General features: G+C 38.6%; 2 protein-coding genes across 2 annotated transcripts in view; one reads left to right on the forward strand and one right to left on the reverse strand.

Moving 5' to 3' along the window:
• The window catches only part of LOC137955557 (structural maintenance of chromosomes protein 5), a 72,487-nt gene extending 52,602 nt beyond the window's left edge, over positions 1–19,885 (forward strand). Inside the window, exons 20-30 of the mRNA XM_068802555.1 lie at positions 5,017–5,089; positions 5,192–5,295; positions 5,578–5,694; positions 17,364–17,441; positions 17,517–17,616; positions 17,705–17,759; positions 18,045–18,093; positions 18,173–18,260; positions 18,390–18,462; positions 19,289–19,392; positions 19,475–19,885. Coding sequence (XP_068658656.1) covers positions 5,017–5,089; positions 5,192–5,295; positions 5,578–5,694; positions 17,364–17,441; positions 17,517–17,616; positions 17,705–17,759; positions 18,045–18,093; positions 18,173–18,260; positions 18,390–18,462; positions 19,289–19,392; positions 19,475–19,551 — 918 coding nt within the window. The 3' untranslated portion in view covers positions 19,552–19,885. The remainder of the gene's footprint in view (positions 1–5,016; positions 5,090–5,191; positions 5,296–5,577; positions 5,695–17,363; positions 17,442–17,516; positions 17,617–17,704; positions 17,760–18,044; positions 18,094–18,172; positions 18,261–18,389; positions 18,463–19,288; positions 19,393–19,474) is intronic.
• Positions 19,886–21,922: 2,037 nt separating this feature from the next.
• LOC137955742 (large ribosomal subunit protein uL1c) lies at positions 21,923–25,026 on the reverse strand. The gene is made up of 7 exons (XM_068802841.1): positions 24,615–25,026; positions 24,330–24,509; positions 24,188–24,242; positions 23,875–24,002; positions 23,244–23,333; positions 22,344–22,469; positions 21,923–22,240 (listed from the first exon to the last, which is right to left on the reverse strand). Exons 1-7 carry the CDS (start codon positions 24,951–24,953, stop codon positions 22,103–22,105), a joined length of 1,056 nt encoding a protein of 351 aa, XP_068658942.1. The 5' UTR covers positions 24,954–25,026; the 3' UTR covers positions 21,923–22,102.
• Between the last annotated feature and the right edge of the window lie 428 nt (positions 25,027–25,454).

Consider the following 25,454-nt stretch of genomic DNA (forward strand, 5'->3'; position numbering starts at 1 on the left):
AGGCACATGATGTTTGATGAATAAGCCCATTACTCTCACAAAATGATTTGAAGTCATGAGATATGTATTCCTTAGCATTATCAGATCTAAGGGTTTGAATTTTCTTCCCAAATTGTGTCAAGACCATAGCATGAAAATTTTTAAACAAAGGAAGAATTTCGGAACGCTCTTTAAATAGATATAACCAAGTCACTCGAGTAAAATTATCAACAAAAATGATAAAATATTTAACTTGGGAAATATTTGAGACACATAAAGGGTGCCACACATCAGAATGTATTAGCTCAAACGGAGCAGTACTTGTAGTTATAAGACGATGAGAATATGTACTCCTGACATGTTTACTTAATTAACAGACCTCACAGCTGAAATTAGAAAGTCCTTTTAAAGATGGAACCAAAGAACGAAGTGAAGGGGTAGACGGATGACCAAGTCGGTTGTGCCAAAGTTGGGCTTCAAATGTAGTGGACGATAATGCAGCTAATGGTGGAAGAGTGAAGTAGTATAAACCCCCCTTTTCATGGCCGCCACCAATCACCTGCTTCGTAGTGAGATCCTGAAAGACACAAGAAGACGGTGAGAAGGTGATAGAGCAATTTAATTGTTTGGTCAATTGACTAACTGAGAGCAAATTTAAAGGAAATTGAGAAACAAACAAAACATCTTGAAGGGGAATAGATGAAGTAAAAGAGGAGGAACCTTTGCCAAGGACCTTGGTTTGGGTACCATCAGCAATAGTAACGAATTTATGAGGATAACAAGGAGATAAGGACCGCAACAAGTGTTTGTTACCTGATAGATGTTCGGAGGCCCCGGAGTCGATGATCTAAGAGGAAGAGGAAGAAGAGGAAGAAAGTATACCTGAGGCAATAGTAGTGGCAGTAGTAGATGATGAGGGAATAAATGATTCCATGAAGGACTTCATTTTCTGAAATGCAACATAGTCTTCAGCCGTAAAAGTCACATTTCTGGATGATGCTTCAGCCTTATCTTCATTTTTCTCAACGTTAACTGAGACTGGGTTAGCTGTGGCCCAATTAGGCTTGCCATGAAGTTTCCAGCATGATGCCACAAGGTGGTTCTGACGGCCACAATAAATGCAAAGTTGAGGCTCAGTACGGAAAGAATTCTGACCCGTTCTACCACCTCTATTTTCAGCCCCTCTCATAGTTTGACCCCCTCTCATATTTTTGCCCCGTCCTCGGGATGAGGAAGATGTTCCCCGATTGCCAGAGAACATCGCCGATGGAGCATCAATAGGTGAAGGAGGGGATGGATCCGGTGTCCGAAGTAATGTAGCACTAATATCATCGAAGGATGGAAGAGTAGAAGAACTTAGAAGCTGAGTTTTGGCCACCTCAAGGTATGGTTTAATATTTGATAAGCAAATGGCTGCTGCCAAAGCTTTTCTTTGTCGTTCTTGAACGGCAATATCGGTGGAATATGGTTGAGCTAGTTTCAATTCTTGAAGAAGACCTCGAAACCGTGCCAAAAATTCGTGAATATTATCTCCTTGTTTCGTATGCAGCATGTTTTGTAAGACATCATATATTTTTTGTAATGAAGCAGTGCTTTGAGTAAAGCTTGACACAAGTGTCCCATATGTTCTTGGCGGTTTCCAAGTGGACCACATTGTTGGCCACCTGCTCTTCCATGCTATTAATGAGCCAACTTATCACCATGTTATCATCCTTAACCCACTTATGGTTGAACACATCTTCTTCATCAATCGGAGGAGGAAAGTTAACTACGTGGCTCAAGAGGTCACGAGTAATAAGAACTCTCCGAACCGATTGTGACCAGCTCATGTAATTGGAGAGACCTCTAAGTGGAATTGTAGTAATTCGGAGTATATCACTCTTATTACTATTGTATCCAATCTCCATGATGAGGCAAGTAAAATATGGAGGTCAAGGGAAAAGGCCTTCTTCAAAGAACAATTACTCAATATAATTTGAAGAACCTGTAGACCAAATCAGTCACCAACAAAAGAGAACAAGAACCAATTTCTTTCACGAGGGCAAGCACCAAATTATCAACAAATTTGTGCCTTTAAAAAGTGATAATAACATCCAGCCATCACTCAACTTATCTTGTATTCATAAGAACAAAGAGAAGAAAGTATATGCAATCGATTAGGCCTTAATCCAAACTCCAACACAAACGAGCAATAGACAAAAATTTAGAGAAGATTTAACGGCAAACCAAGACACTTGGAAGAGATTTATCTTCAGCTCATGGGAGACTTCAACGTAAACAAAAATTCAATTGTTGAAGTTAAAAAAAAAAAGGGAACTACAAAGGGTAAATGACTGCTGGAATTTCATCAAACATATAATGGGCATCCAACAACATAACACAAACCCATGACCAACCTTAAGTAGGAGAAGATACAGCAATATGTGCTGGAATTCTACCTCAAATGAGATGGATCCAAATTACATAAAGGTAATTGAATTTCACCCATCAATCTTAATCAGATGCAAACAGCAAATGATTTTGATCACTCTTGTAATTGATTTACAAGGAGTCAAGATTATAACATCAATTTAGTCATAGAAATAAATCTTTACAACATATAAAGATTTATCTTGACTTGATGTGACTCAAAATTCAAGAAGTAAAGAAAAACAGTAAAAAGGAGTATGTAAATAAGAAAAGGAAACAAAAAAAAATGTAAATAAGAAGAGCATGAACTTATGTCTTCATGACTGAACTCCTTCTACAACTTCTTGAACAGATTTCATAATAACTCCATGAAGAGAGATCTGAAACTCCTTGATCTGATACCATGTAGAATTTAGGATCTCATGAAAGGAACTTTAGATCAACAAGAAAGAAGAAGAAGAAGAAGAAGAGAGAAGGTGAAGAGAAGAAGAAGAACATGGAAGGAGAGAGTTTGGATTAAGGGAGAAGAGGGTTGCGTCAAAAAGAAAAATGAGGGTTGGACGAATTTGTGGAAAGAGAGGAGAGTGCTCCAATGCCCTACCTCTTAGCCAATGCTTTTATTTATAGTTTTACAATGCCCTTAAGTCTACAACTTGATAAAACAAAAGACATAAAAGGAACACATTTACACTTCTATGCCATCTTTATGGAAAATACCATATTTTACACAAATGCCACTCCTTTGACGTGTGGGCTTCTTGTCTTGAGCTCGTGGGCTTGAGCCCATCTTCCAACAGGGTGCAGCTAGCTGCTGCTGCACAAACACGTACATGCGCAGGTAAGCATGCACGTCCGCGTGCGTGGCCAGCAGCAGCCCAGCAATTGGCTGGCAGGCTGGCTGTCTGGCTGTTTCCTTTGAAATTCGAAATTTGAAGTTCTACCTATCCAAAAGGGATTAGGATAAGAGTTGTTTGAACCAAATAAGGGCACATGAGATATTGCTCATTTGAATTTGAATAAAAGGGGGATTTTCCTTTTTTATGTGGTGAATTCTCATAAGGTAATGTATGATATGGATAACGGAGGCTTATCCTCAATTTGCCTATAAACTTGTAAACCTGATATATTCATCCCAATTTTCGTGCAAAGAATTCCCCATTACTGTCAAGGCTCAATTTTCTTCGTTTTGGCTTAGTTTCTTCTTGAAAGAAAGGCTTATTAGCCTACTTTTCACCCAAAGTAAGCTAGGCCGCACATCGAGGGATTAAGATTGAATCCTGCTCGATCTAGCTGCGTGACACATAACATCCAAATTTGATTGTTGAATGTTGTGGCCGTATATTATAGCACTTTTTCAATTGATTCTGCCTTGAAGCCAATTAAAAGATGTTCAACAAGGCTTTAATGCAAAGCACTTGATTGATATTTCCTTCCCCAACGATAATTGTGTCATCAAGAAACTGCACGATTGGGTTATCTATCCTTCCATCTAAAAGAGATCGGTCTTATCCATCCCATCTCCCTAACTGATTTAAATAGACTTGATAACTCTTTTCCAATTATGTCAAAGAGAAAGGGTGACATTGGATTACTTTGTTGACCTTTTTATGCCTTTGAAATAGCCACAAACACTGCCATTTATAAGAATGGAATAGGTTGCTGAAGAGATGCAACTATTGATCCAACTCCGCCACTTACATTCAAATCCCATGTCAACTAAAAGATAATCAATGAAGCTCCAACAATCTCTGTCAAATGCCTTTTCAAAAGTCAGCTTTAACATATTTTTGTTTGCTCTCCCCTTTTGAAACAATCAACTACTTCATGAACCCCCTCAGTCAAGAATGTATCTTCTTTCATAAAGGGACTCTGCTCCTTGCTAAAGAGTTGGAGGAGGACAACTTTCAACCTATTTGCAAGAACTTTGAAAGTAATTTCCGAATGGGCTACAGTTCAGTAACTTTTTCCACGTTCTTTTGCTTTAGCGGTAAAGTGATAAAAGAGGCCCGTAGGTTTTTGTATGTGATGCCATTTTGGTAGAAGTCATCCAAACGTATGGTTAACATCTTCCAAAATGAAAGCCCATGCAGCTTTGAAAAGTTTGCCATCAAAACCATTGGGATCTGGCACTTTTCCCAAGAGTATCTGGATGACTACAGCATCCATTTCGCAAATAAGAAAAGCTTCTCAAGCCCTTCACATTGTTTGTAGTCAGACACTTCATCGGAAGTTGCTCAAGCACAAGCCAGTCATGAGATTCCTCCTCATATAGCCCTTTGTAAAAACTTAGAATGTCGTTAGTGACTGCCAATCTGTCAGATGTCAATGTAACCCCATTTTTGGAGTGAATTGATTCTATTAGACCAGCGCCGAGTAGAAGCAATAGCTTGAAAAAAACAGGTGTTATTATCACCTTCCTTCAACCAATGCTACCGACCATGTTGCTTCCAAATAATTCTGTCATGGTTGATCAAATTTGAGGAGTGTTTGAAGCTGTAATTCTATTAGAAAATTCAGAAGATGAGAGAGATCTACCTTCTTCAAGGAGGTCGAGGGACTCCATTTGATTATCTTTCTCTCCATTGATTATCTTATGTGAGTAGTATTCATTTTTCTGATACTGCTTAGATACGGGACATGGAAGCCAATCTTAAACAACAGGAGAAAGCTGCTTTACAAGCATCTCTTCAATTTGAGAACTGTAAGTTTTCATTTTCATGTCTTATCCACTCCTTTCTTATATGGTGTTTATATTTCATGAACAATCAATAACGTTTTTGTCTTTTATGCCTACTCATGGCAGGTAAGAAGGAGAGTGGTAAGCGTAGGCAGGAGCTGGCTGCATTGAAGAGTGAAGCAGAGTCAATTGCCAAGATCACTCCAGAGCTTGAGCAGGCATTTCTCCAGGTAATGTTAGGCTTTGGATATCTAGTTCTAAATGGTTTTAACAGCTTTCTGTGGTCTTACAAGTTCTCCATTTCAGTTTTTAAGTACTTGTTTTTGAAATCATCATGGTAGAATATTCAATAAAAACAACTTTTACCATGATGCAGATAAAGGTCTTGAAAGACGTTTATTGCTTGCCTTAACTGCTTTCAACAGTTTATCTTGTTCATTGCTTTGTGCTCTATGCCTTTTTTATTGCACTCTTTGTGGCTATACTTTTTGTAACACTATACTAAATTGTAGATGCCAACTACCATAGAGGAATTGGAAGCAGCTATACAAGATAATATAAGCCAGGCTAACTCTATTCTTTTGCTTAATCACAACATTTTGGAAGAGTATGGCAACCGTCAACGGAAGGTAAGTTTGATCAAATTTGTGGTTTTTACTGTAGTGGTTGTTAAAATTCCAATACGCCTTGGTGGTTTATTTCATTTGTTGAGTGTTTTGAGAGACCCATTAGCTGTTGTGGTTGTCACAAAAAAATAAATGGCATGGTTTGACAAAAGTCAAATTTGCCTTGTGAGAGGTTCAAATCTGGCACAATGTACTTTAGTATTCACCCAGCCAAGGTGTGATATTTCATCTTCTATTCTCGCCCCCCTAAAAAATGTTTATCAAATGCAGAACTCTGCATGTTTGACACACTCTAATGGGCATATTTCTTTCGGAAGAAGGTTGGAGCGACTAAGGAACTTCTGGTTTGACTGTCTTGTGGCCATTACTTGGGTGCAAATTGTCTCTCTGAGGAACTTCTAATGCTATGTGCACTGTATGTTAATTCTAGTCTAAGCAGCTTGTGTATGAGTATCATGCAGAGGCTCCCTGCATCTTCTTCTTCTTATTGGTCTCTCTCTCTTTCTCTGTCTGTCTCTTTCTTCCCTCTCTTCCCTATAAGTTGCATCTATTTTTGAAGTAGTGAGAATCTCATTATTGAGGGGGAATAGACAATGGGAAAAAACTAGTAAATATGCTAGCTACTAGCACAACAAAGAAAAGTAAAATACACCGAGTAGGATGAACTAAGGGAACTGATTCCTCACTTATAAATGCTGTAAGGTGCATATTTGTTTCTTTTCCCTGTAAGTTTCATATTTCTGAGGCACTCATGATTCTTTTTGGGATATCGTTTCCTGGAAGTATCTTATAATTCATGAGATGATGAAGATTTTGGAGTTGGTAGTTTTCTTGGTGGAGAAACAACTTTAAGAGATTATGACAATGATGGTGCAAAATTGTCATACTTATGTTCCTTATTTGGGTGGTAACAAACTATTCATGAACATAATTTTTCATCTTGTCAACCGTGGTCTCCAGCGAGGTTCTATTTTTGCTTGTTTTGGCATCCATCTGTCTCCCCAATACCTTAGGATTCGATGTCTCTATTGAGTGGTCGCTCTTAAGTTAGAGGTTGAATTTTTTGGAAAATCATTCTTGAATGCATCCTTTGGTGTCTCGGGAGTGAATTAAACCATTTTCCTTTCTCCAACAGTGCCAAGTCTCTTGGTTGTATAGAGAAGAGACAATCCACATCTCCCTCACGGGCAAGCTATCTCCCAGAATGTAGCTACTATAGTGCATTCATTTGTAGAAACTGGAAAAAAAAAACATCTCCTGGTTCTTAGTGGCCTGTTATCCCTGAGTTGCCCACTCTTGGCAGCTTGAAGCTTTAATTTGATGGTATTTTTTTAAGGTAACTGTGATTCAGCTAAGTGGGAGGGAGGGGAGTATGATGCCAGAATATCTCTGACTTCTCTCAATGCTGGTTTTCAGACATGCTGTTAGACTCCTTGGAGTATGATGCCAGAATATCTCTGACTTCTTATAGAAGTCTTTAATTCTCCTTCAACAACTAAGGTGGCAAAAAATCTTCTCACACAGAGTCTAATGCCCTGCAATAGGGCTTGCAACTCCATCATTGTAGCATCCTCAAAAGCAAAGGGAGCAGAGTATACAAGAAGGATATTACCTGAAGAGTTTTTTTACCACACCTCCCCCTCCAGCTGAATCTGGATTGCCCCCTTCCATCAAAGTGTAGTTTTATCCAACTCCCAAGTGGAAGGTTCCAGCCAATAAGGTTGGGAAATGGTGTGGTCCAAAAGAGATAAGAGGTTGTGCTATGCAGCTTACTTGCCCAAAAGAGCACATAGTGAATTGTTGCCTCAATAATTCCTCCAATGGACTTTGCTTATTTTTCAGAAGTCTGTTAGTTTATTTTTTTCCAAATATTCCAAACAATTGCAGCAAAGGATAGCAACCAAAGATTTTTTCGCAATTTTTCCCCATGACAAAAAGATAATTCGCTTAAGGAGGGAACTGAGTGAGGAGGGGGGAAGCAGTATTGTAGACCAAACATAGAAAAGCAAGCACTCTAGATCTGCCTTGAGATAGGGCACTGAAGTAAGTCGTGATACACTGTTTCAAGGTTGTCGCCACATTGCTTGCAAGATGGTCTTCAAAAATGCTTCATCGTTTCTGGAGTTGATCTGTCATCAGGATTGTATCTTTTCCTGCACTCCACAAAAAGTTATTAATTCTTGATGGGGCTGGGATCTTCCAAATGATAGCCTCTAGGATCTTTTGCTGAAAGTGATAGTGCATGAATGTGATATTGGGAGGTGAACGTGTATGTCCTAAAGCATCTTGCCTCCAAACCATAAAGTCCTCTCCCAAGCCTCTAATGTATGTGCTCTCTAAGATTGATGCGAGGTTCTTTACTTCTTGTTCTACATTGTCCCTTGATGCTCTCCGGCAGTTCAAATCCTAGACGGGAACATTATATGATGTGCAATAATTTTCTGAATAATGATAGTTTCTTGCAGTAACTTTCTCCACATGCAATCTTTGTTCAAGCCAAATTTCCAGGCTGGCCTTATAGAGGGTTGCCTATCCAGCCAATGAGAGAAGGTTACCTGCCAATTATCTAGGTGCTTCTCAAAGTGTTTGACAACTGGGTTCCATAGAGATTGCAGAGGCCTTCCAATGAAGAGGGGAAGTCCCAAAATGACACAAGGAAAGCGCTTTTCATGCAACCAAGAATATTAGTGAACTAAGCAACAAGATCAGGGTCAATGTTTATTCTATAGAGTGAGGATTTAGACCAATTGACTCATTGCCCAGAAAATATTTCATATACCAAGGCCTTTATGCTCAGCATTTGGTCAATACCTCCATTAGGGAAACAAGTTGTGTCATTTGAAAATTGAATCGGGGGGCTTCTAAGAGATCGTGAATAGATGGCGGCAGGGAGACCCAACCCCTTTCTCTAGCAATGAAAAATATAGTCGAGAGAGCTCTCTAACAGGATTAAAGAAAAGAGGAGAGAGGGGATCACTTTGTCTAAATTCCCTAGAGCTTTTGAAACAATAATCCATGATCCACAAATGATGAGAGAGAATGTGGATGAGGAGAAGCAGCTTTATCACATCCTCCATCCATTGCCAAATCCCATCTCAGGAAGAAGAAAGTCAAACAATGACCAGCTATGCTGTCAAAGGTCTTTCACATGTCTACTTTTGTGGAGTGTGTAAAATTGCACGTGTGAACAATGCCACGTTTAGGATATGTTTGCCCTTAAGGAAAGCATTCTGATTATTGCTGATGATTGTCGGGAGAGCTTGTTAGGCCTTGTAGCTAGGACCATAGCAATAATTTTATGGGAACTGGAATTGAGGCTAATGGGACTAAAGTCACTTGGATTTTCTGCATCTTCCTTTTTTGAAATTAGAGCAACAAAAGAGGCATGTATCATTCTAGTGTTGGTGCCATGTTTGGATAAATCATTAAACAGGATGAGGATGACTCTGCAGTGAAAATCCCAACCCATGTAAAATTCAGCATTATGACCATCTGGTCTTGGGGCTGTTTATATGGGAAAGGGAGGTGATTGCAGCTTCAATTTCCTCCTGGGCGAAAGGCCTTTTCAAGTACGGCTACTTTTGTGTTACAAGATGAAGGGAGTGGTGCAATGGTTTCCTCAAGCTCCTCTCCTGGTGAAGCTCTTTAAAATATTCAGTCAATGAGTTAACTATAAATGATGGATTGGATTTGAGAACACGTTAACTTTGAGGGAAAAACAGAGGTTGGAACGAGAGTGAGAAGAAGCCACTAAATGGAAAAGAACTGGTGTATACTTCTCCATCACTGAGCCGCTTGAAGCAGGCACAATTGCTTCCAATAGATGCATTCATGAACTATGATCTCTTTGAGGTTGAGTTTGAAGGAGGCACATGTGCTGAATTCCTGTTCTCAGAGGGGCTTGTGCTCCACAATGTCATGAAGCTGGCTGATTTCTGCTATGAGGGATGGTAATTTCTTCTAGGTGTTGGCAAAGGTATTCCAGGCCCAATACCTGATTTTCTGCTTAATTATGTTCAGCTTTAGGGAAAAACAGTGACTGGGTGTACCTACATCTACAATATGAATCCACCAATCTTGTAAGAGAGAAGAGAAGTCTGCTATTTCAAGCCACATACCTTCAAGTTTGAATGGCTGTGGGCCAATTGAAAGATGTTTACAATCAAGAAGCATGGGATGGTGGTCCAAAGCCAGTCTAAAGATAGCATGACAATTGATATTCAGGAACTTATCCAACCACTTCCGGGCAGTGATAAATCTATCAAGTTTGGACATTATGGGAAGAGACTGGCCATTTGACCATGTGTGAGAGAGCAGCTGAAAATGGTTGTCATTGATGAAATCTGAGGAGTGTTGCACTCTAGACATGAAGTTTGTAGAACGTGGGGACTTCTCATGGGGGAAGTGGTCACATTAAAGTCTCCTCAGCTCCTATTGCTGCTAGCAACAGGTTGATTGGGTTAATTCATTGTCGTATTATCATTAGATTCAAATTCCTTAAAAGTGTGAGTGTTCAAAAGATTTCTGGCCAGAGGTGCTTGAATTTATTAGCGTGAGGTGGATTGGTTTGGATTAAAGTGGGATTGGGTTGTGCATTGGGCTGGAGTGGTCGATTTTAGCTTTGGGTTTATGTCTGGTGTAAATGAAGTGGACTGGGGGCTTAACAAGAAAGGCGATCATGATCGCCTGAGAGTTTAGCCCATTAAAGGTCTGCTTTTATTTTTTCACAGAGGTGGGATTTATCTTGTTGGCTTAGGTGCCTTCTCAAAAGGGGGTGGGTGGGTAGTTGCTGGGGTGAATTGAGAATACAAAATAAAAATTTGAGTGTTGAATGTGCAAGATGAATTAAAAAACTTAAGTTAAAATGTACACCGTTTTCAATGTTCTTCTAATGGTACACTGCCCAAGAACCCTTACTTGGGAAAAAGTCACTTATAAGCTCTATTAGCTAAAATTGCAAATAAAGAGATTCCATCTCTTCGTAAGCCAATTGTATACCCTACTACACAATCCAAATCTTTGCTAAAGAAATTGAATACGACTAGATTGTAGCTCTAGTGGGCAATTTCCCTTCTAGATTTAACGGCTCTAGAAAATCCATTTGTTTGAAAGTGATAATACAAAATAGAAATAGAAAACTTACACATCGAATGGAGAGAGATAGCCACTCCTTAGAGTGTCTCCAAGCTGCCAACACTTTAGGCACAAAGATGAAATGATTTGCAGTTGAGAGAACTAGGAATGCCAAGTGAAAGCAAGAGATTTGAAGAATTTTTGGATGAAAGCTGAGTTAGCTTCGAGTAAAATTGGAAGTATTCACTTGAAAAATAATATTTGAGTGAGTAAGTTTGCTAATAAATGTTCATTAACTATTAAGGGACGAGTTGGGGTCTCTATTTATAAGATTATTGTTAAGTTGGGTCCAAGGCCCATCCCAAAATGACTAGCCAACTTAGGAATCCTCTTTCCCAACTAATAAACTCAAGATCCTTGTACTCACTCCATGTGGGACTATTCCTTAACACTCCCCCTCACGTGTAGACCCTCTTTTTGTGGCTCTACAAGTGGATAATTTAGGAGTAGGCAGTTTAGGTGTAAGCCTTTCTTTTGTGGCTTTATAAGTGGATAGTTTAGGTGTAGGCCATCTTTTGTGGCTCTACAAGTAGATAGTTTAGGTACAGGCCCACATATGAGTACCTGCTCTGACACCATGTTAAGTTGGGTCCAAAGCCCATCCCAAAATGACTAGCCAACTTAGGTAACCTCTTTCCCAACTAATAAACTCAAGATCCTTGTACTCACTAATCCATGTGGGACTATTCCTTAATGTTGAAACTTAGGATTCTTTGATGTATAATCATGGTAGAAGAGGATTAAGGGTGAGAAGAAGAAGAGTTGTAGAGAGAAGGTTTTAGGAGGAAAAGAGGAAGAGACAAATTTGGAGAATAGAGGAGGAAGAATAGGGTTAGGCACTTAGTCCAAACCTTCCCCCTTAAGCTCTATTTATAAATGATAAAAAGTACCAATATTACAATTATACCCTTCACCCTAGTAAGATTGAAGAAGAGACAAAAAACATAAACTAATTAGAACAATGACACTCCAACATATTCATATCTTCCAACACTCTCCCTCAAGCTGGGAGGTAATGGTAGTGATCTCAGTTTGAAACAAATAACATAGATGTAGTAAGAATCTCTTCCATCACGGAGTCCCAAGGATAATTACGAAATCGAGCACAGTCTCTCAAAGGGTAGAAATGGGTAATAAAACATAAGTCAAAACCAACCTCAAATGATTTCGATTAAATATAGTGATAATAATCACTAAAGTGGGTAATGCCTGTCATTTACAAGACGGAGATAAAAAGACCCAAGGGTACCAATAAAAAGTCGCAATGGACTTGAAAACACCCATATATAAAAGGGACCAACCATAGCAACGCACCAAAAAGGGTTGGCCAAAGGGGGTAAATGAGAGTCAAATAAAGGATGGGAGGAGAAAGCTAGCCAAATAATAAAAGGGTAATGGGGAATCAATAGGAAGATAAGATGAAGAAGTTGGGGCCATCATGTGCTTTATTTTTCAAAGTAATTCAAAATTTTCATCATATGAACCAATGTCAACAACAGCCAGCAAATAATGAACCCAAGGCAAGCAACCGAGGAGTTTTTCTTCAATAATAATGTCTCAATTAAAGAGATACAATAACAGCTGCGATAATGAGCCAATGCCCAAATAACACATACCAAATATGTTGTTATATAACAGCGGATAGCCAATAAATAGTAAAAGTCCTTAAGATTAATAAGGACATATGAGATAATTTGCAACAAGTCCATCTTGAATAAGGAAGATGTGCACTAAATAATAAGATGGAATCGAGTAATAAGTTGCCAATAAGTTGAACCAAGTGCTATTAATTTTCTCAAAAAGAATAAGTGAATTGAGTGCTGTTGGTTCTGAGAGTAGCTGCAAGGTCTTCTAAAAAATAGAGAAGAGTGAATAAAACAATAATGAATGCTGCTTCCATGCTTACTGTATCAGTGATTAATCCAAACACCAAATCGAGAGCTAGCCATTTTCAACTAACTAATTAGCAGCCAATGACATAAGTGTCCAGTTATAGCCTGAAAGGGTTTCACCGAGTGATAGGCTGAGCGAGGTTGCTCACTTCATAAGGGGATAAGTACACTGAGTGTTGCTCCAATATGTTGTTAATGCTTCAAGGATTTCTCATAACCAGAGAAGAAACACACATTTTGAATATGATCCTAGATCAAAATCTCCTTACATAGATACTTTTGTAATTTGCAACATTAATTCAAGTAACTACTTTTTTTGGGAAGTTGCCATAATTCAGAAATAGGAACACTTCTTCTCTTTGACAAATAAATCAAGGAAGGTTTATGAAAATAAGAGGATCTTCTAAAGATTTTTTCTAGATATTGTTAGTTAACAAACAAAACTTTTCCAAGGGTAGATCATGAGATATTTTCCTGATATTGTTGATCAATAATAGCAACTAAAAAATTGAAGCAGAAAATTCGGCTTAAATTCGAATCTTCGCATGCAACAGGATACCAGCATGACCTTTGATTCTTTTAATGCGAATATCTCCTTAAATATTGATATTATTGATATAAATTTTTTTCTTTCTGAAACTACACTTAAATACCTTTCATCCAAGTATAACTTCTCTTCATAAATATACTTCTTTTGAGATAAATAATCTGATAGATTTCAAACTCTGTAATCTGGCCGAACTGAGTATTTTCTTCTTTGGCCAACAAGACCATCGACTCTTCCGAGATAGATATCTCTATCTAAAAAACTTAGATTGAGAATTGGTTGAATAGGTAAGAAAATAGGCTTACAAATATTTCTTTTGATATATAATTTTCCATATAAAGTCTCGTTCTTTATGGCATAAAACGGCTCGAAACTTGAAGTTTTCTGCTGTTTGACCTTTGCTTCTTCAGATGTCAATTTCTCTTTGTAGAAAAATCCAATTTCAATGATTCATTTTGAGTTGGAAACTAGAGTCAAATATCTTTCCAATGGTATATAATTTTCTACATGAAAAATATGGCAAGAGAGTGAAAATTCAATGAAAAACAGGAATTGGGAAAGAAGACTTAAGTAAAAACGAGAGACTTCTCTTTTTTCTTTTTCTTTTTTCTTTTTCTTTTTCTTCTTCTTATTCTTCCTCCCTTTCTTCTCCATCTTCTTCTCCTTTTCCATCTTAGATCTTTGCTCGCTCTAATACCATATTGAAACTTTGGATTCCATGCTATAATAATTATGGTAGAAGAGGATTAAGGGGTGTGAAGAAGAAGAAGAGTTGTGTAGAGAAGGTTTTAGGATGAGAAGAGGAAGAGTGACGAATTTGGAGAAAAGAGGTGGAAGAATAGGGTTATAGACTTAAGTCCAAACCCTCCCCCTTGAGCTTTATTTATAAATGATGAAGTACCAATATTACAATTATACCCTTCACCCTAGTAAGAGTGAAGAAGAGACAAAAAACATAAACTAATTATATCAATGACACTCCAATATATTCATATTTTCCAACAATTAACAAAAATAGCCGTTTCAGACCATTGCCTTAAAGCTACACATAGGATTGATCGATCAATGTAAGGAAAAGGTATGATCAATCAATCAACCCCCAACGGCTATATTTTAGCCTTATGATCGATTATGCAAAGTGGTTGATCAATCAATACCATAAGTTGATCTATCATGCTTTATGATGGTTGATTGGTCATGCTTTATGAGTATTGATCGATCATGCTTTATAAGCTTAGCTAGCAGCACTCTGGTTGATCGATCATGTTTAGTGGGGTTGATCTATCTAGCTTTATAGTTGGCATGTACACATTTTGGTTGATCGATCATACCCAAGGTCGATCAAGCCTCTTTAAAATTATCTTGTATGCTGTAGGCTCGCTGCCAATGTATGATTGATCATGCCTTGTTTAGGTTGATCAATTATGCTGTTTTGCAATTCGTAGATTTGAAGTTTTTGCATGATTAAGGCTAAAACAAAGTTAATGAAATGAAATGTTTCAAAATATTTTTATGAACTTAGAAAACATGATTTTGGAAACACTTTGCATGTCTTAAGCTCCTAGAATAAATTCATGACTAAGGTTTGGAAACTGGATGGATAAACTCTTTACATAGCTAGAGTTCCGAAGAATTTTCTATTTTGCCTAAACTCCCAAGTCTTCAAGTCTTGTTCATCTCCAAGGTGCTTGTTTGATGTGATTGACTCTTCGTTCAAGTTCGAGGTCTTGTGTCGGATTTGTTGGTTGCTCCTCATAGACCTTGTAATTGAGTCACTTGAAGGCAATGTATTTGAAATACTTATGAATTTGCAAAAAAAAAATTGCATACTTAGCGTAAGTTTTATTATCGTCAAAATCTGGGAATGAGTCAACCTAGGTTAACATATGTCATGCGGTGGAGGAATTTATTCGAGAGGCTTTGATTGAAGCCTCTTAAATTTTCATACATGTTCATTTGTTGGAGCGGGATCACCAATATTAGATCCTTTTGGCAACAAATCAAATGGGTTGTTGGAAGTGGCAAACCCGAATTTGAAAAATCAGCCAGGTCCATTGGCATTGCAGACTTAGAGCCAATCTCCAGTTGATCTTAAGTTGCATAAATAGTGATTGAAGCTTGCTTTCAGTGTGTATGACACCCTTGTCAAGGTGTATAGATGCTGAATTGGCTTCAGCCGGTCATCTCCAGCATCTGCTAGTTTAGTAGCAAAGGGTGGGGTTTTCGAGAAGCCAAAGGGAACAATTTACATAGTGGCCAAAGGAAAAAGTTGGGCTTTTGATAGAGATGAAGACCCGATGGGTGGTTGTCATGCACTTAGAGATACCTGAGTAACTCGGAAAGTAGGAATTCGTGCAAATTTTTTATACGACATAGGTCAATGGGAAAATCTTCTATTGGTGCCTGGATTGGATAACTTTGTTGAACCACATCAAGAGGGTTCCAAGTATTTACATACAGATGGGTTCAATGATGACAGTAAGATTGGGTATCCATGACAATAATTCTGTCAAAATGTTCTCATGGGCTAAATCTCCCTTTGATAATTGGAGATCTCTGTTGCTTTGAGAGGCTAGGTTGATGACCCAATTGAACAGTTCCGACCCTGCAATCTTCCTATGTAGTCCAGTCAGCCAATTTCTTCTATAGATCCTCCTTGCACCAGTTTTTCTTCCTTGTTTTTTCAATGTGGCATGAGCCGAGTTAATTTCTCCTTTCCGGCACCTCTGAATCATTAATCACCACCATTGCATCCCTCGAGGAAGTCATCAATAGGCTGCTGAGATGTGTTGTTGGTACTGGTAGGTCATCCTGTCCATGCTGGTGTACTCCCCACCCAGTTGTCCACGGTGATCAGAGATGGGCCCCCACTGCTGGTATCTAAGGTTGTGTTGGACCTGGAGATGTGTTCAATAGTTGCAACAACGTAATTTCATCCCCACCTGCTGTCATCTGAGGTAGGTAAATTTGAGCAATTGTGTGTTTCCCCTCTCTTCTACCAGTCTACATACTGTGTGGCTGTGGTGAGTGGTGATTCCGAAGCGGAAACATGTGTCTCCAGTCTTTAGTTCCTGCACTGCTCACTGGAGTGCCCTCTTCCACAGTCCTCGTCATTCTATATAAGAAGCTTGGCGGCACCATGCATGGGATGGCAGTGAAGCTCGTCTTTATTTTCTTTTCTTGGTGATTTTAAGTTCATAATGTCTGCTTATCTTAACAATATCCAAGAAGAATAAGGTTTGCTCAGTCTGGAAGCTCCTTTGAGGTCGATGGATGTTCTCGGCTCTGGTCGTGATTGGTTCCTTATCATCCAAGTACGTGCTCTCTCTGTTTTGCTTCTTCCCATTGCTCCTAACTCTCACTAGATCATATTCACATCCTTCCTTACCATTACTTGTCTTTCTCAAACTTCTGTGAATCCTTTGTCATCCACAAGATTTCTAGGTAGATCTTCCGCTTCTGCTCTCTCCATTTTCCTCTCCTTTGTTATTGCTATATAATCAATGTATCTTTATTACTGTTGATTCTTTCATGCATGAATTCATACTAGTTGGTCTGAATGCTCCAGAGCAGAAACTGAGGCCAGCTGAAGTCTATAATTGTTGATATTGGCATGTTTCCTGCTACTTTTGCCTCTTTGAACTATTTTTTTTTTTTTTTTATCTTGCCTGGATTTTTGTCCTAGGGTATCAGATAGATAATCCATATAAGAGCTGAGTTTGAGTTTTATAATTGTGGTAGAAGGTAGTAATTTGGCTACAATGCCTTTCTTAAATGGTGAAGTACTTTTTCTATCCCACTAGGGCAAATATTTACTGTTACTGTGGACCTGGCTTTAGTGGGAAGTTGTCTGGAAGGCATTTTAACCATTCTAAGTGGAGGCAGATGTTTGACATCCTTAGTAATTCAAGTTGTTGGTGTACTCCACGGCTCAAGCTAGTTGTCTGACAGTGAGAGTTGTATGTGAGAGAGTAGTCTTACATTTGTTTGAGCTTGAAAAGATCCTAAGCTGAGAAGAAGCTTCCTTTTGCTATTTTATTGGGAAAACTGGCCTAAGTTTAACACACTGATGTTTTGTCTCTTTTCATGGTCGTTGTCAGATCACCAGCATGACCAAAAAATTGGAAGCAGATGAGATTGAACTGAATAGGTGTTTGGCTGATGTGGAGAACCTGAAAGTGAGAAGACTTTTTTTTTCTTTTCTGTGCTTGTTTTATATCAGAGAATGATTTTAAGGCTAATATTGCTTATAGGAAAACTGGCTTCAAACTTTGAGGAATCTTGTTTCCTGTATTAATGAGACCTTTGGACGCATTTTCAAAGAGATGGCTGTTGCAGGCGAAGTTTCACTCGGTAATCATCCTCACCAAACAATAATAATTTACCTAAAGGAATTATTGTCTTAACTTTTGTTTTTCTTTGTTTGCCCTTTGCATTGCAGATGAGCATGGCGTGGATTTTGATAAATATGGGATACTCATCAAAGTGAAATTTAGGTGACTTGATTTCTTAATGAAGCACTGTTCACAATATTTTGGTACTGTTAGTGTTTTTCTTTGCGATTGAGTATGCTGTGCATGGTAAAACTGTGTGGCTTGTTCTATTTCTGCTAGCTCCGGTCATTTGAGCTCTTCACTATCAGAATAGAAGCTTGTTAGGTTTGGATAATATTTATCCACTGAAGTTTAGAGGCCCTACGGACAACTCCCTCTTCATTCTTATATCCTATATTTTTGGAGAACTATTAGCATTACTGGATTGATGTTTGGTACCGTTTTCAGGCAGACTGGACAGCTTCAAGTCCTAAGCGCGCATCATCAATCTGGAGGGGTATTAATGTCATATCTATTCATAGTTGTTATTTGTGATGAGTAGTTTCTATTACAAACTCAACTTCTTATTTTTCTAGGAGCGTTCTGTTTCCACTATCCTCTATCTGGTTTCACTCCAGGACTTGACCAACTGCCCATTTCGTGTGGTTGACGAAATTAACCAAGGTCAATTGCCACTAAGATCAATAATTCATGTCTCATAGTTTAGCTTTGAAACATAGTTAAAATTTGGATCTCATTTTTTCTTCTGTTTCATTTTTTCTTATATTTTACTATTTATTTGTCAAAACTCAGGTATGGACCCCATAAATGAGAGAAAGATGTTCCAGCAATTAGCCAGGGCAGCCTGTCAGCCAAAAACACCACAGTAAGTGCAAGTGACATTAGTTTCTTTAGGTTTGCTTACAAACTGAATTCACTTCAATGCATGTGTGCAGGCATAGGCAGTATAGAAAAAAATAACAAAACCGAGTTTGCAAGAGCATTATTGATGACAATGGCCCGTTTGGACGGGATTTGCAACAAATGTTTCAAAATTTTGCAATACAGCTCACATTTTGAAAAAGCATGCACATCAAATAAGAACACCCTTTCCAGAGATTTTCAGAGATAAATAACATTTAGTAGCAAAAGAGACTAATGTAGACATCATGGCGGCATCAATCTGTCTGGGTTTATTTGAAGTCATCCTTTAGTTTAAAACATCTATTTATTGAGTTTGATCTAAAGCATTGATGACCTCTGTTTTACTTTATTTTTGGATTGTTAGAGCAATACTGGTTGCATGGTAAACTTGGATAGAGAGTACTTACGGATTTGGAATTAATCATTGGGTTTGTCTGAGAATTTCTTGAAAATAATGACTTTCAATATCTGCATTGGACATTGTAGCTGTAACTTGTAGTAGCCCTAACTCCTGTGACAGATATTTGGGAATGGGACATCGAAGTTTTTGCAGTACTAGTGTGAAACCTCTGTTGCATGAGACTCTTTCTGCAGACTAAAACTGAATAATCTTCCAAATCTGAACTTGTCACCTTTGAGTTAACATATGACCTAATTGAAAATTCAAAATCCAACATTTTCTGATATGCATTAGATTTTAGTAATGGTTTAAAAAGATTTTACACTGGATCACCAGTTTTGTCATTTAAGCTCTGTGAAGTGATGGTTCCCTGATCATTATTGAATAGGTGTTTCTTGCTTACCCCAAAGTTGCTTCCAAAACTACCTTATGGTCATAGATGTACAGTTCTGCACATTTTTCATGGTCCCCATATAGCAGAGTATGCCAAAGGTAAAGCAGCTCGAGGCTTCATCCTTGTTGTTGTTACTGCATTTTGGTCCGCTTTTTCCTAATTTCACTTGATGAGTTTCAGAGTATGGTACTGGAAAGAGTTGGTCTGAGGTGGTTGGCTTGGCATGTCATCAAGCGGCACCAGCACATAAAGCGTAGAATTTTTCCAACCTTAAAGCTGCAGAGTTCATATATTGTTGTACATAATTATGATGGTGGTTGTGTTTTGCTGACTATACATAATTATCATTGTATATGTGCTGTTTACACTACTGGTCTTGATGCATGCACAGCAGTTTCTGTATTGTGGGATAAGCCACTGGTTAGCCCTTTCTGACTAAGTTAAAATATTTATGGAATTTTTTGTAATCATTGTGGAAAGAAACACATTTTTTCCTACTTCAGTACACAATCTTGTATTATTACTAATTTAAACAGCAAGTACTTGTAGTATTTAGCTTTGATTATTTAGTAAATCTTATGTTGCCGGTTATGCTTTACCTTGTCATTATACATCTATAAGTGCAGGTCGATGTCGTTCACCATGAAGCTTGAATTGGCTGATTTGAATCAAATTGAGTTGTTTTGACAAGCCCCCATCCCCTCACCCCCATTTGGTTATTGATTCATTCATAATTGAAGAAAAACCGTTTTATGCTCAGTTTTATGAGACCCAGATAAACCAGTCAGGTTGAACTGGGTAATTGGATCTGGCCCTTAAGCTAGGTTTGAGTGTACAAAACTTAGGAGAGTGAAAAATCGGTTGATTTGAGTGGTGCCTTCACTCTTTCTGCTTATGGAACTTTAGCACTCTTCTTTTCAGAGACAGAGACAGACACTCTCCCTGGCAGCTGTATACAAGGGAGAGAGTGGGTTGGAAGTGAGCCTTTTTCTGTCGTTGAGACAGGTCCCTAACCTTGTTGACAGAAAGATGGTTTAAAAGAGAGATGGCATCATGCTCATGCTGGTGTCATCATGGGTCAACGGGGTGATCAAACCTGATAAATGAAGTTCAATTGGACCAATTGTTTCATTGAATAAGATTGACGTATACTTGGCGTACCTCGGTGAGCAGCTCTGGTTCGCTGAGATAACGTGAGATGAGCACCACCAGATTTGATTTAATTTTTGAGATTTTGACATCATCGAAGAAGTCGAAATTGTGTCTCCAAAGTACGTTTTCAATATTCAGAAATGGTAAACTAGCTAGTCCGAGGATAGCAGGATCAACGAACTTGGAGGACCTGTAGGCTCGGGGCGGTCGTATGATGTTCATGGGAAGGCCGTAGCGTTGGCTTCCTCTTCTCCCTCTCTCCTCTTCGCTGCCACGCGTTTTCTCTACTTAGAAACAATGGTTGGATGGCTTCTTATTTTCTTCTCTCTTCCTGCTTTCTCTGCTTGAGAGTGTGAAGCGGTAAGAAGCAAAGCAAGATCGGTAGATTTTCATAAGTTTGAACCCTGACTCAATGGTTGGTGGCTTTTCGAAATAAAAGTAGAGCTAAATTAGACTGCCATCCGTTAGAGAGTTATGGGTACTTGTCTCTTATCCGATGCCCGTCAGTTTCTGGGCACAAAAGACTCAAACTTGCATGGAACCATCGTCGCCACCGCCGATCTAAGTCGCGTTGGACAATGATTTTCTTTCCAAACTACATAGATGACGACAGAAGCCTCTTTGCTTTCTCGCATCAAGGCAGGTCCAATTTCAATGGCAGTTTCATTAGGTATGTCCCACTTTTCCAAGAACACTTTTTAAGATAATCAAGTTAATGGTTTGATGAGTATATGTAAAAGAAATTGAACAAGTAGGTACCAAGTCAAGCGACGTCGAGGTAAGTTTGAGTGGGTTTAGCTTATTAGGTCATTGAGTCGACTTATTTCCCACCCAAAAGCATGTCCATTTGATTCAGAAATTTCAAATCCTAAGTGCTCATCATAGATTCTTCACTTATAGGGACTAAGCTGGTGGACTTTGGATTCCTCTTCTTTCAATTCTTGAGCTCTTTTGTTAGCTTCATACATCTTCCATTGTTTTAGACCATCACTTGTTTGCTACAAGGGTTTTTCTTGAGGTCTTTTGTTGGCTTCATACATCTTCCATTGTTTTAGACCATCACTTGTTTGCTACAAGGGTTTTTCTCAAAAAATAAGCCTTTTACAAGAATTTACTCATGAGAAAATTTTCCAAGTACTCAATTTTAGCTATGTAGTCTTGAGATAAACTGTAATATATAGGGTGGCACCAAGCTAACCCGGCTCGCAAACCGTTCGAGCTCGACTCAGTTCAGTTTTTACCAGAGTGAAGCGCTGCACACTCTGGTAAGCAAACAGTAGTTAGTCATCAACATAGAAAATAATCGATCCAGGTGATGTCACTCCAAATCCACCTTACTCCGTTCAGTAGGAAGGGCGAGGAATCTAGGTCATCACCAGCCCAAATCTCAAATAAAAGTATTTTCAGACAACAAATTCAGCAGGTCGGTGTTCTAAGAATTCTCCACACTCAACTGACCAAGTAAAAAACAGCATGTGAATCAGGTAACCGAACTACAAATGGATCTAGCTATTCATCAGATGGCATCCCGTGCTCCATTGCACTATTTCATTTTCTTCTTCTTTTCCAATATAGTCATGAAACTCTAACAAACACAGGTGAGAGAGAACCTAACCATACATCCTACTTTACAGGTGTGAAAAAGAAAATCAAGATTTAGGATTCTGCTGGAGGCTTATAATCAAGCATATCTTTCATATTCAACCGGATTGATGGACCCATTGATGAACAAATAAATGCACTTTTCCAGTATACTCCTTTAGCACCTGAGGGTTTGTTTGTTTCTACTGATTTCTGTCAGATGGAAGAGAACAAGTTTCCATGTTAATGAGGTCAACTGTTTCCTGAGGTTACTGATAAGCATAAATTAGGGTCTGAAAAAGGGAGTGAATCTTACAATTGCAGCAGCCAAATTTATGAGGAGGTCTTCCTCTGAGAAGCTCAGCTTTCCAAAAGGCAGATGGACAATCCCTGTCTTGTCGACTCGGTATTCAACCTTCCCTTTTTTGAATTCTGCTATAGCCTGAAGCAAAGATTGAAAGGTATGAGCCTTGCATCTTTAAAATTAAAAAAATAAATTCTTGTTTTCCAAGGGAAACACATTTTCCACAGACAAACATTCAACTCCTGATCTGTTTTTTCAGAGGGTCTCAGTGCCAAAAATAAGACCCAACTCCAAACCAATTTGTGAGTGTGAAGAAGGTACAATTGTGAGGTGTATGAAGTAAGAAAATAAGCGGAGCTTGAATCCTGACCTTGGCTTGTTTTCACCTTGGATTGGATGGATCTTATCTAAATATGCAAAAGGAATGTCGATCACAGCTTATCAACTTTATTGATAATTGATGGCTAGAGCAGTCTCCAATGACGAGGAATTTGAACTTGAAAGCTGAGCTCAAAACAAGCTCATCTTCGTGAAAAAAAAAAAAAAAACAAAGGCGAGGGAGAGAAGAATTCAAGTTGCAGTCAAGTTGAATGAAGGATTGCTTGAGCTTAGATTGCTATCTCAAATGAAAACTAACAATTAGCTTGCTTAAAGTTCTTTATCCTGTTATGCAAGCTCATGTGTGAGCAAAGTCAAGTTAAACATGACAACGTGCCAGGCTATAGTAAGGTCTACAGGTGAAACTTTTTGCTAAAGCCAGGCTCTAGCAAGGTCTACCAGTGTAGCTTATCTACGGATCTCTGCTGACATAATGCTTGAAACTTGTTGAAGAATGAATGTACTGAGTCTGTCTTAGAACTGGAATTTCTGAGATGGCAGAAAGCAACAAGCCAAATAAAAATGTTGTCATACCTGAGGAATATCAGTCGTAACTGTACCAGCTTTAGGATTTGGCATTAGTCCTCGTGGCCCCAATATCTTTCCCAGCCCAGCAGCAGCAACCTGAAGTGGAGGGTGAAGGGTTTCCATGAATTATATTAGGAATTGTGTCAGGTAAACTTCTCATGTTCAACATGTAATCAATTTCGAAGCTGTGATATTTGTATTTTGTTTTCTTAAACCATATCGCTATAAAAGAAGCTATGAATCTAGAAAAATCCCTGTCAAAAATCTCATGTTCATGGCAAAAGATTCTTCATGTCCAGAGACAGAGGAGCTGTCATTTGAGCATCAAGAAATATTCACATGCCACTTTTAGGAATCATAGACCACCTACACATTTCAAGACATTCTAATTTGTGAAATTTCTGGCAGTCAGTTCTACAACTAGTTAGAAATTGAATCATCTGTAAAATTACAGAATTAAAAAACATGTTTTTGAGTATAAGAGGGAAGACCTATTTCGGATTAGGTGCATGCTTTCCTTTTATTGCAGGAAAGCAACTGACCTCAACCAGGGAAAACTGTTATTGGATCTTAAAGGGTAGACATAAGCAAGAACACAGGAAACAAAAAATTTCATACGTTATACAAACCAACGAACCTTAGGCATCATATCAGGAGATGCAATCAATTTATCGAACTCCATGAAACCGCCCTTTATCTCAGCAATTAAATCTTCACCACCGACCAAATCAGCACCTGCATTTTTTGCTTCGTCTATCTTCTCACCTTCAGAATATAGAGTCTATGGTTAAATGCATCAGAAATCATAGTAAAATTCTATCTCGTGTCAATTTTTTTAGAGTTTCACTAAGTGTTTTAACTGAACAGAAAAGGGACGAAGCATAAATCAGAGTCTGAATGCGCGAAAGGAGGAATAGAACATTTAGAGCCACAATTTACACATAACTCACCTTGAGTCAGAACAGCGACATTAACCTTCTGACCTGTTCCTTTCGGCAGATTTACCTAAAAAATACAAAATAAAAAAATAAAAAAATAGGTATTCATTTAATCACTCAACCTCAATCATTAATACTCTGAAAGAAAACTCACCGTCGCCCTCAATTGTTGGTCATTATACTTTGGATCAATATTAAGCCTGAAATGCACCTCTGCGGTCTCGTTAAATTTTGTGTTTGTCATTTGCTTCATTAAGGAGACGGCCATTGGCACATCGTACTCACTTTTGCTTTCTCTCAGCTTTTGAATTTCCAAGAATCTCTTCGATCGTGTCTGAAACATTCGAGAGAAATTATGGAGATAATGACAGAAAAAGCTGTCAATCAGATAAAAAATCCCATTATTCATAAAAGAAGGGTACTAAAGACGAGTTCCCACTCGATCTCTTTTAAGGGGCAGCGCTGCCTTCCCCTTTTTGGGCTTCGTCGGAGAGGTTGCAACGGCGGAGTCTGTCTCCACTGGATCACCTTCCGCCACTTCAGCATCCACCGCAAGAGCAGATACAGAAAGATGAGAGATGGTGGGAGCTCCCGTCTGGGGAATGTGGCTCCAATGGGGACATAGCTTGGTCGCGCGGGCGTGGAGTACGAGAGGGAAGAAAGCGATTGCGCGTCCAGTAGAGATGAGAGATTTTGGTAGCCCGTTGGGTGCGTCCGCCGGTGGGAATTTTAGTCGCAAAGAAGCGGAAGACGAAGAAGCAATGGCGGCAGCGGCCATGGCTTCAGCAGTCGACAGAGAGAAGAGCAAGAGTGCGGGAAGAGCGTGCAGCGGACAGCTCTATCCGTTTTGGTTAAGGATAAGAATCGTAAGACCGTTTTGAGCCTACAAACGCAAAACATACTCATGTCACTGTTGTCGTGCGTGTGGGCTCTTACCGGTTCAACCTCTAATTTTAGATGAACAACGATAATCACACGAGGGCCTGTTTGTGCATGTGTCTATGTGGAGAGTGAAAGCGATTTATAAAGCGAATTCCCTGTATAATTCACTTTCAACTAATTCAGTTGGATTTTAATAGAAATACCTTATTTATTTATTTATTTATTTATGATTTTTAATATTATATTAAATTATTAATTTAAAAGTGATAATTAAGATATAGTAAAAGTACGAATTTGATAAGTCTCTATGCTGATTTTACTCCTCCTTGAAACAAATGACAGCTCTGAACTCAATAGGCGTCCGTTTAAGATACATAAAAATTTATATAATTATATA

Source organism: Aristolochia californica, unplaced genomic scaffold (genome assembly GCF_029961685.1).
Source record: "Aristolochia californica isolate CCGP_79_NKW_82.1479 unplaced genomic scaffold, dmAriCali1.0.hap1 SCAF_2, whole genome shotgun sequence".
Lineage (NCBI taxonomy): Eukaryota > Viridiplantae > Streptophyta > Magnoliopsida > Piperales > Aristolochiaceae > Aristolochia > Aristolochia californica.